This window comes from Haliotis rufescens, unplaced genomic scaffold (genome assembly GCF_023055435.1).
Source record: "Haliotis rufescens isolate VD_foot unplaced genomic scaffold, xgHalRufe1.0.p SCAF_34, whole genome shotgun sequence".
NCBI classification, from domain to species: domain Eukaryota; kingdom Metazoa; phylum Mollusca; class Gastropoda; order Lepetellida; family Haliotidae; genus Haliotis; species Haliotis rufescens.
The window spans coordinates 196,798-212,668 of NW_025964046.1; the positions used below are offsets into that span (position 1 = coordinate 196,798).

At 37.6% G+C, this 15,871-nt stretch overlaps 1 protein-coding gene across 1 annotated transcript in view; it reads left to right on the forward strand.

The window, feature by feature from the left end:
• Window positions 1-15,871, forward strand: part of LOC124123832 (histone-lysine N-methyltransferase PRDM9-like) — a 41,710-nt gene that overhangs the window by 7,936 nt on the left and 17,903 nt on the right. The window contains exons 4-6 of the mRNA XM_048380972.1: window positions 4,691-4,816; window positions 5,218-5,309; window positions 10,373-10,484. Coding sequence (XP_048236929.1) covers window positions 4,691-4,816; window positions 5,218-5,309; window positions 10,373-10,484 — 330 coding nt within the window. The remainder of the gene's footprint in view (window positions 1-4,690; window positions 4,817-5,217; window positions 5,310-10,372; window positions 10,485-15,871) is intronic.

Genomic DNA, 15,871 nt, shown 5'->3' on the forward strand with positions numbered 1-15,871 from the left:
ATCAGGTAATTCATTACTGCATGGGTCTGTCTCTTCACAGAAATGCTGAAATAGTCAAAGCATGATAGTTTAAAGAATTATTACTGCTAGAGTAATTTGCAACATTATGCTTGAGTAATTTGCAATATAAATAGATAAGCTTATTGTGATTTTTGTGATTTTGAAACTAAATCATATCTAAAAAACTAACAAAATATATCATATCTAAGAGAGAGGAATACAATTTCCACTAGATTGTACTTCAATGTAAATAATAGTAGATTTCGTGCTGCTCTAACCGAAATCTGATCACTGTCATATTTGTTTACAGTGTGGCGCAGACGTCTTGCGTGTCATATTTCAGCAATATTACCTGCTAACTCAATGCCCGATGTCGCCAAAATACATAATTCAAAAAAGATTTTGTAGTTACAAGCATTATCCTTGTTTATAACGTGTAAAATCATAACTTTCTACTTGGTTGTCATTTACCAGTATTGAGTATGCATATGTGCCAAAGTGCGAAAATTCGTGCAAATTCTCACCTTCGAGCAGACGTGGTTCCCGTGGAAAATGGTGGCTACATTTTACTGATGGTGAGGCCTACCCCACGCACATCTTGATCAGCCTCAAACATTTTTTCTCCTGACTCTGTGGGTTTGGGTAAAGGTATACATCTAATCCCGGCGATACGTAATGAATATCGCGAAAAAAGCACAAACCGTAACCACGTCGCTTCTCGGGTGTCGTTTGACCTCGGAAGTAAGTCTGACAAATCCGCAAAGCGTGCCCGGCCTTCTGATTGGCTCAAACTGACGCATGCGCCAATTTTGATTGACAGACTGGATTGGTCTATTGGCACTGGTCCTGTTGTCCTTGCCAAACTGCCCAATAGTTAAGGTATGATGACAAGTAGAACTTTGTCACTTTTAAGGCTTTTGCCATATGTTATCATTATAAGGACTCATGGGCTAAAACTGTTAGTTTCTACCCCTGCCTTTGACTTGCCTACTTAATTTCAAACACTGAAATAGATAAGGTGACTTGGTTGATTACGTGGTATTGTACCCCAATGGCATAGGACGTTGCACTTATATTTTGTTAACTGGTTTGTGTGGTCCAGACAGAATATTTAAAGGTCCTCTCATACAGCTGGAATATTGCTGACATCAAAGACCAAAGCAAACATAAGTGTAATATTTGTAATTGGTTTGCTTGTACTTGCCAGATGCCAACCCTAGATACTTGTTTCATTTCAGGCCTTGTCTCATTAATGAGGCCAGTACGCATGAAAATCAAGGAGTTCTTGTCATAACCCTGATGATAAGATTTAGAGGGTTCCTAGATTCAAATACCATTGAAGACCTTAAGAATCCATGGAACCTCCTCAATTTCGAGCAAGGGTAAATCATATTGGCTGTACGAGTGTGAAAACTATTAGTTGGAAGAGGGGAACAGCAGCCTTTTGTTCTAGCCTGGAGTACATTTCTATCCATGTGAGGATTCTGGAAAGTAACAGGACTGCAGTACTTCATGCTTGTTTAAGTGCCAATCGCATTGAAATCAGACCTTAGTTCTGGCTACAGCTAAACAAAGATCTGAGGACATCCCATTAGGGGTCAGGTCAGAACGACCTATAATCCAACCAATCAGAGCGTCGCCTACCAGATCATGAATGTGACAGTCGGAATGTGATTTCTAATCATGCAACCACGAGAACTTAAACACGGGGAATTCCAAACGATAGTTACAGGTTTAACGACTGAATCCATACAATCTAGACCTCCATTCCAGAATGTTCTTTAGTTCAGGTTTCAAAGTTTTAATCGAGAATTTGTCAAAATATGTTTTGAAGCGTTGTCACCAATTTGAAATTAGTGCCGTAAAGCACGTGAAAGCTGTCTTCTGATTGGTCATTCCATTGGTGGGTCAAGGTTTGCGCAAGGTTGGTGTCACTTAACCCGTAATGGGATGTCCTCAGATCTTTGTTTAGCGGTAGATCTGATTTTAATGAGATTGGTCTAAGTGCTAACCGAAAAGGGGATTGGATATGACTTGGCTCAGTGTGCAGGGTTTCTGCAAATCCATCCATTTTTGAGGACATCAACTGATTATCCTCCAATATGTCCTGAACATATTTTTCAAATTTGGAAATGATCAGAGTTGATAAGATCATAAAAATATCCCTTTGGCATTTATCTGTAGTAAGGTCACTGGGGTGTAGTAATTCACAGATTTCAGTGAACAGGGTTACGTGACGAAAATATTTGCATATGGTATCGTGAGCTGATGCATCACTAGAAAACAATACAAAAGTTCATTTTATTATAAGTATTTGTGTCTTATTGTGGTATAATCTATTGATATAACTTACAGACCTAGTCATCGTAACACAGAAGAGTGTAGCTTGCAGGGGTGGAAATTTGCCATTTCCCGACTACCAGGGCAAGTAGAAATACGAGGCCAGGCAACAAAATCACTTACTTTAACTTGTCTGGAGGCAAGTAATATTGGAAATTACTATCACTGTCTACATGTCTAACTACTGGTAAAATGGTACAATAAATTAGCTGAGAGAAATTTCGTAATCGCGCTTTCGTGAAACACTGACACTATTAAAGAACACACGAGACTTAGAGTTACGTCCCTTTTCTATTTTCGTTTTAATATTCAATCGGAACAGTATAAAACCACTTTCTACACTTGGTTTGAATGCTTTTCTCTCATTGTGGCCTAGAGGGATCTGATACTTGATACACGATCAATACTGCCTAGAGGGGTTTCGTAATTGAAACACATCGTGGCCTGTGGCTGTCTCCAATGTAAACGACCCGGTTATGGCGACACACAAGCTGGCGTCGATTTAAAGTTATTTCGGTGCGGAAAGTGAAAATAAATCTGAAAATGTCGATGATAGCGAATCATGTAATAGAAAACGACCAAATGAGGACACATGTTCTAAGAACAAGAGGTATGATGCCGAAAAACGCGACAGAAAATTCATTCAGAGTTGGTGCGATGAGTTTCCATGGGTAGCGTACGACAAAAAAAAAAATGTCATGAAGTGCAGAATTTGTAACATCCAGAAATAAGAAACATGTTTTTGTTGACGGTTGTACACAATTTCAAAAAAACATTATTTGACAAGTCATGAGGTTTCCGATGTTCAATTAGAATTTACCCGAGTCCTTATGTAGATATAACAGTGCTGGTGTAGTGTGGTTTTGTTCAACGGTAAATAAACACATATTGATGATTTGAAGTTTTATTTTGAATTTTTTTGAGCAAGTGAAAATGAAATCAGTTCAAGTGAAAATTGTCTTGAAACTTGTCCGATGGCAAGTGAATTTTTTTCTAAATTTCCACCCCTGGCTTGCTCATGCTTCAGTCATAGTTTTGCTGGTACAAACTCTTATGCTGCTGTTTTAGCCACATTCAATCACTTCCTCTGGTATGTTACCAGCAGTGTTACTTACCTGTTCATACTGTCTGAACATCAGTTGTGCATTTTTGTTTGTTCTAAAAATAAAAAGAAACAGAAATATTTTGTGGCTAGTCATAAGTTTGTTTGTTGTTTTACACCACACGCAATATTCCAGCTATAAGATGGCGGCTGCATTTCGTCCACTGGTCCTTATGATGATAACATATACAAACCCCTTTTGAATGGCAAATTTCTAATAGTCCTTATGATACCATAACTACTGGGTAGTTTAGCAGGGACGACAGGACTAGTACCCATTTCTAATGCTGGTCTGTAAAGTATCGATTCTAGACAAGACAATCCAGTGAGTAACATCATGAGCATCGATCTACGCAATTGGGATACAATGACATGCATCCAACAACTCACTGAGCCTGACCACCCGATCCTGTTAGTCGCCTCTTACGACAAGCATAGTCGCCTCTTACGACAAGCATAGTCGCCTCTTACGACAATACACGAGTTGTACCCATGTGGATAAACGAAACCTGGGCATTCGGCGTTACGACGAAACGCTTTCATCACAAGGCTACTAGAAGGGTAACGCTATTTTTCAGGGTATTATCATTTGCAGAAGCCCGAGGTTTTCTATTAACTGCCCGACGAAGGAGGGCAGTTGAAAAGCCCGAGGGCTTCTGCAAATGATAATGCCCTAAAAAAGAGCGTTACCGTTATTATATCTAAAATGGATGGAATTTGTTATCAAATAAAAAGAAACAACAACATTGGTTTTGAAACACTTACTGCAATCAACACGAATCTCACTGACCACATTTTACAAATATGGAAACGTCATAGAACAAACCAGATGATGTCACTATAATACGTGACGTCATTTTCTCTACCCTATGACGTCACCTAACAACGGGCTTGATAATGGCCCGTCGTCAAGCAATATGAGGGCATTATCAAGTTACAGTGGCCCGCTCATTTCTGATAACGTGCGGGCGGTTTAATGATAATTCTATCCATTTTAGCTATAATCCCCCTTATCCTCTGAACTGGAATATAGTGATGAACCCAACAGCCATTTACAGCAAGTAGGGGTTGCTGAAGACCTATTCTACCCCGGATCTTCATGGATCTTAACATTAGCTATTCCTTTGGACTCTCTTTTAGAGTTACAAAACAATATTCATCCCCTGGCTATTTTCGTCATAATGATAAGTAAACAGAAATTAAAAAATAAACAATGAATACCACTCATAATGTTTATGTTTTTGTCAGGTTTACCAGTCATCAAACCTGAATTTATGCGAGGACCCAAGGGCAAGAAGAGGGTAAAGAAAGTCGTTGAGGAGTCGGACAGTGACGAGGAATGGATTCCAGCATCACAGAGGAAGAGTAGCAGAAGTAGGTGCTCTACAATCAGTCCTTTGGAAATATAAAATATCAGGGGTCTTAGATCAGTCAAATTCAGAAAGAATGAGTGACACGTAAAACTACAGTATTATTAATTTGCAATAGCTAATAGCTTGGTGCATAATTGACGAAATTCACTGAGAATACAAATTTTAATTATTAATAGGTGTATTATGATGACACATACTGTTGACGTTACAGTTGGCATGGAGCCCTTGTCATTTCACTAAAGTCATGTGGGTATCAACATTGAAATACAAAGTGGAAGTTATTTACAAGGCTCCCTGACCTACATTATTTCTAATGCTGTTCGTGGGTCCAAGTGTACTATCATTGAGCAATTTGGGGTTTTTAGTTTTTAATAATTTGTAACTCTTTGTCATACATTGCAGCTGTCAAGCCAGTAGCTACATTTAGGTATCCAATCAAAGAGGAGCAGAAAAAGAGAAAAGTGAAGCAGGTGAAGAAAGAACCAAGCGTCAAGGTAATACTGTAAAACTAAGCATTTGTTGTTTTCAGTGTAACATAAGTCACTTCTCAAGGCCATATAACACTGTTTCCCACACACGAGTACATCGTATTGAGTCTTGGTGCCCCCCACAGTAAGCACTATATGTGTCTGAAATACTGCTTAACTCTTTCAACACCGTAGGCCGGTTATCCGGCCAAGAAGCATCGAGTCCCCAGACACCGCAGGCCGGTTATCCGGCCAAGCCGTAGTCACGTCAAAATAGTATATATTTTTATGGACCTACCTGTAATGTCATTCATTTATTAAATCTATCACATTTCACAATGTCTGAAATACATATTCCATTTCAATTTAACAATTTTTTTCGTTAAATTAAAAAATTATTCACTATTTCTCGCGATGTTATTGAAAATAAAATTCTCGGACACACATTTCGACAACGGGTCCACATCGAACACGTCAAAGAGGAAAATAAAGAAGTTGTAAACAAATCTTTAAATATATTATACAAAGTAATAAATAAAATCAACAAAAATATATCTAAAAGTAATCAAACTTACATCTAAGTTATTATTTCCATCTTTTCGTGCGATCGCGTGTAATGTAAGTCAAATGACATCTCGGCTTTCGTCGCCTTGAATTCTCGGCTCGGACACGATGTTTAATGCAAAAATATATGCATAAAAAATCTTTGTCACAGCTCGTAACCTAGCACGATACATTCACGAAGTTCCATATTTTTAATATATATCGTGATTTCCTGCTCAAAACGTTCAGAATAACACGATTTAACAAAATTCTTTCGCAAACTTCTGTCATTTATCGAACACGAGCTTGGTATCACAGCTGTAATTTGATTGGCTGCCTTAGGTCACGTGCTCAAAATTGACCAATCACGAAACTTGTAGCAGATTTCAGCAAGAAAGCGTCATTAGAAACCAATTTTAATCCAATGAAATCGCTTGTTATAACTACGAAAAAAAACCAGTCGATGTTACGAGCGTGTAGATGAAGGAATAAGCTTTCCAGCGATGTGTCATATGCCATTCTTCGACGAACGTGTTATTCATACGAAACCTCGAAAACGGGGGTATTTCTTCATTTTACTGAGCGGACAGTCGCTGTTATCGGGAAATGGGTGATGACAGAAACTATTTATAATTCTTTTTAAAATGATTTTCCAATTACGTAAACAATGAAAATAAAACAGAAATAGGTACGTGGATATTATGAAATCATATATTTGCCGAAAATCGTCAAGTTTTCGCTTCCTTGGTCCTTAATCTGGATGTTAACAACGTGTTAGCATACATTTTTTATTTACAACGAATTTAATTAAGTTGTAAATGCATTATTTTAAATAATGTGAAAAATATAACTTTCAAATTTATAAACCATAGGATCAGACCTTTCAAATGGTGTATAACATGTAGTAGCAAATATATTTTAGAAGCAGGTATTTTCTTTGATAAATGTTGGCTTCATCTATCACACAAGAGTCTCTGGGAACTCGGTGTCCCAGCAGTAAACACTTCTGGTTGACTGGTGTTGAAAGAGTTAAGCTGCATGATACCATCATAACTAGTCATAAAGTCCTATTACCCAACTTTGATGCTGTTCTGTCCTTGCACATCAAACATTTCCCAACTCAAATCCTTGTATTAACCCCTCCTTAATTATGCAGTGTTTATCAGAATCCGTTCCATTTTAAATAAGATGAATACCATACAATCTCCCATCATTACATAGCATCCTGTTTCGAAGTGAGGTCACCACCTCCATGCTCAGAAGAGTAATATGATTGGATGAGAATTGTGCCAAACAAATTCAGCTTCCAAAAGAATCTATGGCAAATGGGTCCAGGGTATTTATCATAGTGAGTGAGTGAGTTTGGTTTTACGCCGCTTTTAGCAATATTCCAGCAATATCACGGCAGGGGACACCAGAAATGGAGATATATAATACTCTGATTAGTAGAGGGTGGTACTTAACTCTTTCAACACCGCAGGCCTGTTATCCGGCCAAGCCGTAGTCACGTCAAAATAGTATATATTTTTATGGACCTACCTGTAATATCATTCATTTATTAAATGTATCACTTTTCACAATGTCTGAAATACATATTCCATTTCAATTTAACATTTTTTATCGTTAAATTAAAAAATTATTCACTATTTCCCGCGATGTTATTGAAAATAAAATTCTCGGACACACATTTTGACAACGGGTCCACATCGAACACGTCAAAGAGGAAAATAAAGAAGTTGTAAACAAATCTTTAAATATATTATACAAAGTAATAAATAAAATCAACAAAAATATATCTAAAAGTAATCAAACTTACATCTAAGTTATTATTTCCATCTTTTCGTGCGATCGCGTGTAATGTAAGTCAAATGACATCTCGGCTTTCGTCGCCTTGAATTCTCGGCTCGGACACGATGTTTAATGCAAAAATATATGCATAAAAAATCTTTGTCACAGCTCGTAACCTAGCACGATACATTCACGAAGTTCCATATTTTTAATATATATCGTGATTTCCTGCTCAAAACGTTCAGAATAACACGATTTAACAAAATTCTTTCGCAAACTTCTGTCATTTATCGAACACGAGCTTGGTATCACAGCTGTAATTTGATTGGCTGCCTTAGGTCACGTGCTCAAAATTGACCAATCACGAAACTTGTAGCAGATTTCAGCAAGAAAGCGTCATTAGAAACCAATTTTAATCCAATGAAATCGCTTGTTATAACTACGAAAAAAAACCAGTCGATGTTACGAGCGTGTAGATGAAGGAATAAGCTTTCCAGCGATGTGTCATATGCCATTCTTCGACGAACGTGTTATTCATACGAAACCTCGAAAACGGGGGTATTTCTTCATTTTACTGAGCGGACAGTCGCTGTTATCGGGAAATGGGTGATGACAGAAACTATTTATAATTCTTTTTAAAATGATTTTCCAATTACGTAAACAATGAAAATAAAACAGAAATAGGTACGTGGATATTATGAAATCATATATTTGCCGAAAATCGTCAAGTTTTCGCTTCCTTGGTCCTTAATCTGGATGTTAACAACGTGTTAGCATACATTTTTTATTTACAACGAATTTAATTAAGTTGTAAATGCATTATTTTAAATAATGTGAAAAATATAACTTTCAAATTTATAAACCATAGGATCAGACCTTTCAAATGGTGTATAACATGTAGTAGCAAATATATTTTAGAAGCAGGTATTTTCTTTGATAAATGTTGGCTTCATCTATCACACAAGAGTCTCTGGGAACTCGGTGTCCCAGCAGTAAACACTTCTGGTTGACTGGTGTTGAAAGAGTTAAGCTGCATGATACCATCATAACTAGTCATAAAGTCCTATTACCCAACTTTGATGCTGTTCTGTCCTTGCACATCAAACATTTCCCAACTCAAATCCTTGTATTAACCCCTCCTTAATTATGCAGTGTTTATCAGAATCCGTTCCATTTTAAATAAGATGAATACCATACAATCTCCCATCATTACATAGCATCCTGTTTCGAAGTGAGGTCACCACCTCCATGCTCAGAAGAGTAATATGATTGGATGAGAATTGTGCCAAACAAATTCAGCTTCCAAAAGAATCTATGGCAAATGGGTCCAGGGTATTTATCATAGTGAGTGAGTGAGTTTGGTTTTACGCCGCTTTTAGCAATATTCCAGCAATATCACGGCAGGGGACACCAGAAATGGAGATATATAATACTCTGATTATTAGAGGGTGGTACTTAACTCTTTCAACACCGCAGGCCTGTTATCCGGCCAAGCCGTAGTCACGTCAAAATAGTATATATTTTTATGGACCTACCTGTAATATCATTCATTTATTAAATGTATCACTTTTCACAATGTCTGAAATACATATTCCATTTCAATTTAACATTTTTTATCGTTAAATTAAAAAATTATTCACTATTTCCCGCGATGTTATTGAAAATAAAATTCTCGGACACACATTTTGACAACGGGTCCACATCGAACACGTCAAAGAGGAAAATAAAGAAGTTGTAAACAAATCTTTAAATATATTATACAAAGTAATAAATAAAATCAACAAAAATATATCTAAAAGTAATCAAACTTACCTTATGTTATTATTTCCATCTTTTCGTGCGATCGCGTGTAATGTAAGTCAAATGACATCTCGGCTTTCGTCGCCTTGAATTCTCGGCTCGGACACGATATTTAATGCAAAAATATATGCATGAAATATCTTTGTCACAGCTCGTAACCTAGCACGATACATTCATGAAGTTCCATATTTTTAATATATATCATGATTTCCTGCTTAAAACGTTCAGAATAACACAATTAAACAAAAATCTTTCGCCAACTTGTGAAATTTATCAAACACGAGCTTTGTATCACAGCTCTAATTTGATTGGCTGCCGTAGGTCACGTGCTGAGCGGACAGTCGCTGTTATCGGGAAATGGGTGATGACAGAAACTATTTATAATTCTTTTTAAAATGATTTTCCAATTACGTAAACAATGAAAATAAAACAGAAATAGGTACGTGGATATTATGAAATCATATATTTGCCGAAAATCGTCAAGTTTTCGCTTCCTTGGTCCTTAATCTGGATGTTAACAACGTGCTAGCGTACATTTTTTATTTACAACGAATTTAATTAAGTTGTAAATGCATTATTTTAAATAATGTGAAAAACATAACTTTCATATTTATAAACCATAGGATCAGACCTTTCAAATGGTGTATAACATGTAGTAGCAAATATATTTTAGAAGCAGGTATTTTCTGTGATAAATGTTGGCTTCATCTATCACACAAGAGTCTCTGGGAACTCGGTGTCCCAGCAGTAAACACTTCTGGTTGACTGGTGTTGAAAGAGTTAATAGCCACATTTCACTATTTCAGCTTCCTGAGAACATACCTGTTGAGTACAAGTGCCTTGTCCATTTCAGATAGTTGCAAGATAGATCACAAATGCGAATGTGGACAATAAGTTTTATCCTTAACTGTCTGAGAGTTCAGGTGATGTAGTAATAACAGTATAACCTAATGTTGCAGAGAACAGCGAAACCAACAGCCACTGAGACTGTCAGCTGCCCCTACCCCCTCCGACAGAGACCTGACACAAACTACATGATGATGGAAGGCCCTGATGATGACCATTTTCTGTGTAAGTTTGATCTGGAGCATAATTAACTGTTATTTCCCTGTGTTGTGGGTATAAGAAACATTTGTAGTTTGCTCTCTAATCACCTGAATAACTGTAAAACCATTATCTTAGTATTTACAATGTCTGTGTGATACTACATCCCAAGTTATGGCGTGAGTAATTGAGATAAACATGACTGTCCCAAAACGGATGATGTCTGGAAGCCTATGATCCAAGTTATATATTTTCTAGGGCGGGAACGTTACACCAACTGTGCAATCGGATATGTATCATGATATCTTATTCATGATGCGATACATGTTTCGAAAGGTTTTGGTTAAATTGTGTTAATCTGAACGTTTTCAATATGAAATTTAACATACATAAGGATGGTATCCATTGCTGTCATCGATTGGCTGCCTTAGGTCTTGTGCTTAGAAATTGACCAATCACGATCCTTGCAGCAGATTACAACGATCATTAATCCACCATGAGGTCCACACTTCAGTGATGCATGAGAACAGGAGATTAAGTATGTCCAGAAAAGACTTAAGGTAATTTGGGGAGATCAATCAGTCACTGAGGCTGTACTTCAAACAGTATTTGCTAAAATTGAAGGCATTTTAAACTCTAAACCATTAAGGTATGTGTCTAGTGACGTGCGTGACATAGATCCTGTTACTCCAAATGTACTGCTGATCAGATGCCAGGATCAATCCCTTTCACCGGTGCCAGTGAAATCTTAGGATGGCGCAGATGGCGTCATGGTCAAATCCTTGCAGATCAGTATTGGAAGCACTATTTGAGACGTTATTTGCCAGACTTGCAGTTAATAATCAAATGGGTTTCTGTTTTGAAAGATCAGAAAGACATTGACTGTATGTTGTGATGATAGTTGACCAACAAAGTATGCATGCCACCTGGTTAGTCGGAAGAGTTTCAAAATCCCATCCCAGTAGTGAAGGTAGAGTTTGTGTTGCTACAGTAACTGTGGGTGACCACTGACATTACGCGATCAGTCACACAACTGATCAGACTCTCACTCTTAGACTGCCCAGATGATGACTGATTATCTGTGCCATTGATACTTTTAGTATTCTATTGCCAATGACTGACCTTGTTTTAGTGCCATTGAACAGTACAGACATCATAGCCAAGGACCAACCTGTAGGTCCTGTGACCAAATCATGGTAACAAAGGTTTGAAAGTGTTTTTGAGTTTCCTGCTGTATACTGTACAATTTTGACTTGGGCTGCCCGGTTGAAAATCCTGGTAATTTTTGGGAAGGGTCAACAAAGGTCAAACAGGGGTCAAAATACAAAATTGTGTCGATATGCATATCAAATTACTCGTCCAGTCATAAGGAACCTAGAAATAAATAGTTTGTTATACTTGACCTGAAATGGGGGAGCTATGGCTAAAAACGTTGAAAGGTCAACGCACTTTTGGCAGTCAATGAAATTCACAAACACTGTTAACATTGTCCGATAGTCATGATTTTAGTGTCTAATAATATGTTTTCTGACATGACAAATTCAACCAAGCTACTTTTAAAAGTAAAAAGGGTTACCTTGACCTTGAAAATCGAAAATGGTGGAATTGGCTGCACGAAGAATTGTCATGCTTCAGCAAAGTCATTGGAAACAGGATCCTTGGCCAATAACGAAGCATATTCACAGCTAGCACTGCCTGAACATCTGAGTGATGCCAGAGCAAACTGCTCTGTAGAATTGGACACAGATTCAGATACTAGTGATTCTGATGAGTATGGCACAGAGTAGGATGATGAACTGTGTACTAAAGTAAGGTTAAAAAAGCATTTCTGGACAATGGATTCTGAAATATGCTGTGTTATTGGCCAAGGATCCTGTAATCGAACTCTGGTATACTGAAAATAATAAGCACCAATCCAGGGACATGTTCCAAGTAAATGTCAGCAACATTAGCACCATTCCAGGAAGTGGTTACAACTAAATGCCACTATCTTAGCTCCATTCCAGGAACCAACTTACCGTATATGACCGCGGATAAGCCGACCCCGTAGATAAGCCGAGGTGTTAACTTGACCATTGAAATACGAAAGAAAATGGTATGACCCGCAGATAAGCCGAACCAGGAATTGAAAGGCAAAAAACACTGCGAAGTCGGACTGCAAGACATATGCCGGTACTCGCAGATATTCAAAAATATAAGATGAGAAACGTTGTAATTATATTGAAAAAGTCGTTATTATTTCTAATGAAGATTTAACAAACCAGTCATCCACTTTCATAATGTGGGAAGCTGTTTCTCGTGGGTTTTTTTAATCTCATAATGATCGTTATATGTTGCCATCAACAACGAAGCGCCATTTTGTGAATCGGTGTATATAGAATTATGAACCCGTGAGAAAATATATCGGCTAGAGCGAAGACTCGCAGTTTGAATTCAGCATCGTAAGCATGTCGTTTTCGTTTCAAACTCATGATGAGAATGTCCAATGTCAGTAAAAATATACCAACTTTTAAAACCCCCTTTACACCACTATTGTATTTTAATCCAATTGAATTAAATAAACTATCATACTATGAACACATTGAATGACCATCACTTACTCACAGGCTTCTCCAGTTTATTAAACTAATCTCTCGAAAACAAAGGAATTAAGCCCCTACTCCCAACACGATCGCTAAGCACCAACAAATTGAAAATGTTTGTGTAAACAACATGACAATACCAATCGGCCCGTTATTATCAATGTTCATTTCCTTGTGTACCATGTTGCTTTAAACAACAGGAAGCAATCACAGTGGTCACCGTTTGTGACGTCACAGGAAACAGCTGATCACATGTTTTTGCAAATGGCGAACGGAATAACTCGCCGATACAGTTGTTTATTTGCCTCTTTCAATAAAGGTAGACACTTGTTCACTATCAATTTATGAACTTTGCAAAACGTACGTAATAGCTATTGGCGATTTCATCTGGGGATTATATATTATTGCTGTGAATTACATATATTGTTACATGTAAAGATCGCGGAGTTTACGAAGAACGATAAACTTTGAACATTCAATTGAAAACTTATTATCGGAAGTAGTAACATGCATAACATTTTTTTAATAATGACAACATTGGTGTATAATAATAACTTTATTGATAATTTATAACAATAATGGCTCTAGTCGTGGCAACTTCCAAACTTTCGGGAAGTTGTGATCTAACGGACCGTCATTCAGGCGATGTTTTTGACAGATCACGATCTGAAAAATACTATCATGAAAGTGTATCCCGTGTATAAGCCGACCCCTTTCTACAGAATCTTTTTTCTGGTCCTCAAAATTCGGCTTATACGCGGTCATATACGGTAAACTAAATTGATGTTATCAAAGCACAAATTAAACTTCCCATTGCCATGTCACACGTTGAGGTTACAGAACAACTCCCAGCATTCTTGAGTGACATAAAAACAAAAAAAGGTCTAAATGGGAAGGTTTTTTTTCTGAAACATGAAATGTAAAGCTACAACAAACCTTAAAGGTATCATCACTAACTGTGCAAGAACATTTAACTGATGTCCAGAAAGCAAAAATACACTTAGCAAGGCCAACAGAGATGAATAAGAACACGGAACTTAAAATGAGTTCATGATATGATTCCACTCATGAATCACTTGTCTGTTGGCGTCATGAACTTCAACTTTTTCCTTTGCTAATTCTGGTTTCTTTGTGGAAGCCTTTGTTGAAGGCCATTCGATTTTGTTTGATGGATATCTAGGAGGAGATGACATGCAAGCACCAGCTCATCGTGGACGAATGGATATTGTAGTAAAGGGCTCACTGAAGGAGGTTTTATATTTCAAACTGTACAGATCATCTTTTGTGAACTTCATGGATTTCACTTTTGTAAAGGGTACCGGTTTCAGGTTCAGCTGACTCCAGATAGTTTTTGAAGTTGGACTCCTTCATCTGAATTATATGCATTGGTGCCTTACTCCAGGCCCTTTTTAGGCATTTCATAATACCCGAAGGGCTGAATGTGTCATGACTACTCAGTTGTTTTTCAATTCTACTGTGGATACTGTCCACTTCCTGAATTGAGGAATGTCCTGGTTCACAATACTTGTGTTCAATTGACTCAATCCAATGATGACGCATAAAATCTTTCAGAGCAAACGACATTCCAGAATTTTTATTTTGAGCAACACATGAATCTGACCAAAGGACAAGATGCCTTGGGTGATGTTCTGATTCTATTTTCTCAAGGCTCGCAATCAGTGAACTAGCCAGTTCATTTGCACCTCTGCCAGCTTGCTTCTCATTCCATATGGCACAATAGGCTGATGAATCAATAGAACAATGAGCAGTTATGTTGTAGACGCTGATTTTGGGTCTGTAAAAAAAACTGGAAATAAGGGCTCTGGGACAAGAAATCACATTTTCGAGATCAAAGCAAACCACAGCAGTTTTGTTTTGACAGTCCTTGTCTCGTTCTGTTCTGGTAGCCACCTTTGAGGCCAAGTGTTGAGTGTGTCTTGCTGTGAGCTCCTCATCAACAAGATTAAACTCTTCCTTGATGCTATACTCTTCACATTTGTCACACCTATCCTTTTTAGGTGAATGAAATCCAAGATTGAATTCTGTATTAAAAATAGTTCGATAGATGTGATCTTTCACTGGTATGTTCACATTTTTCCAGGTACAGTCTGTACATCTGTGTTTTTGCGAGAGATCCTTTTCAAGGTATTCTCGTTATGTTGATGCTCGGCAGTGGTGAGATTACACTCTTGGAAAGGAACTGATATGAAATCTCACAAAGTCCTTCGACTCTTGAGGCACGCGGTCTTTAGTTAGTTTACCTCTCATATCACCCTGATTTGGAGTAGAACTCAAAGAATCATGTTTAACTTCAAAGTAAAAGGAAATTCTTCTCTGCGATATGTTTAGTGTAGAGAGATAGTACTCCTTACAGACGTGAGTCTGGCTTTCACTTATATTGAAAAAGTAGGCATAGGAGTACATTCTCCTGCTTTGCTCTTTACTCCGCTGTCTCTTCTTGACCATTCTGTCAACTGTTTTGTTGTAAAAGTGGTTCTTCTCGCCGTCTGTAAGAGACCAAAATGACTCAAATAGATTCTTCCTCTCAGTAACTGATATTTTCCTTGCACACTTGTATTTGCACGTCCCAATACAATCTTTCTTTGTTTTCACACTTCGCTCAGACTACCTTTGAAGGTTTTTTTTGTTCAAACGGCTTTTGAGATGACCCCCATATACGGTGCACATGCTTGTTCATTACCTGGCTGTTCCATGAGCGACTGGTCCTCCCTGGTATCAGAGTTGGTCTGTCCACTTCATGTCACTGGGCACATTTTGGTTTTGTTGCAATTATTAGATTTTGAGTTAGTGAGCAATTCATTGGTCTCAAAT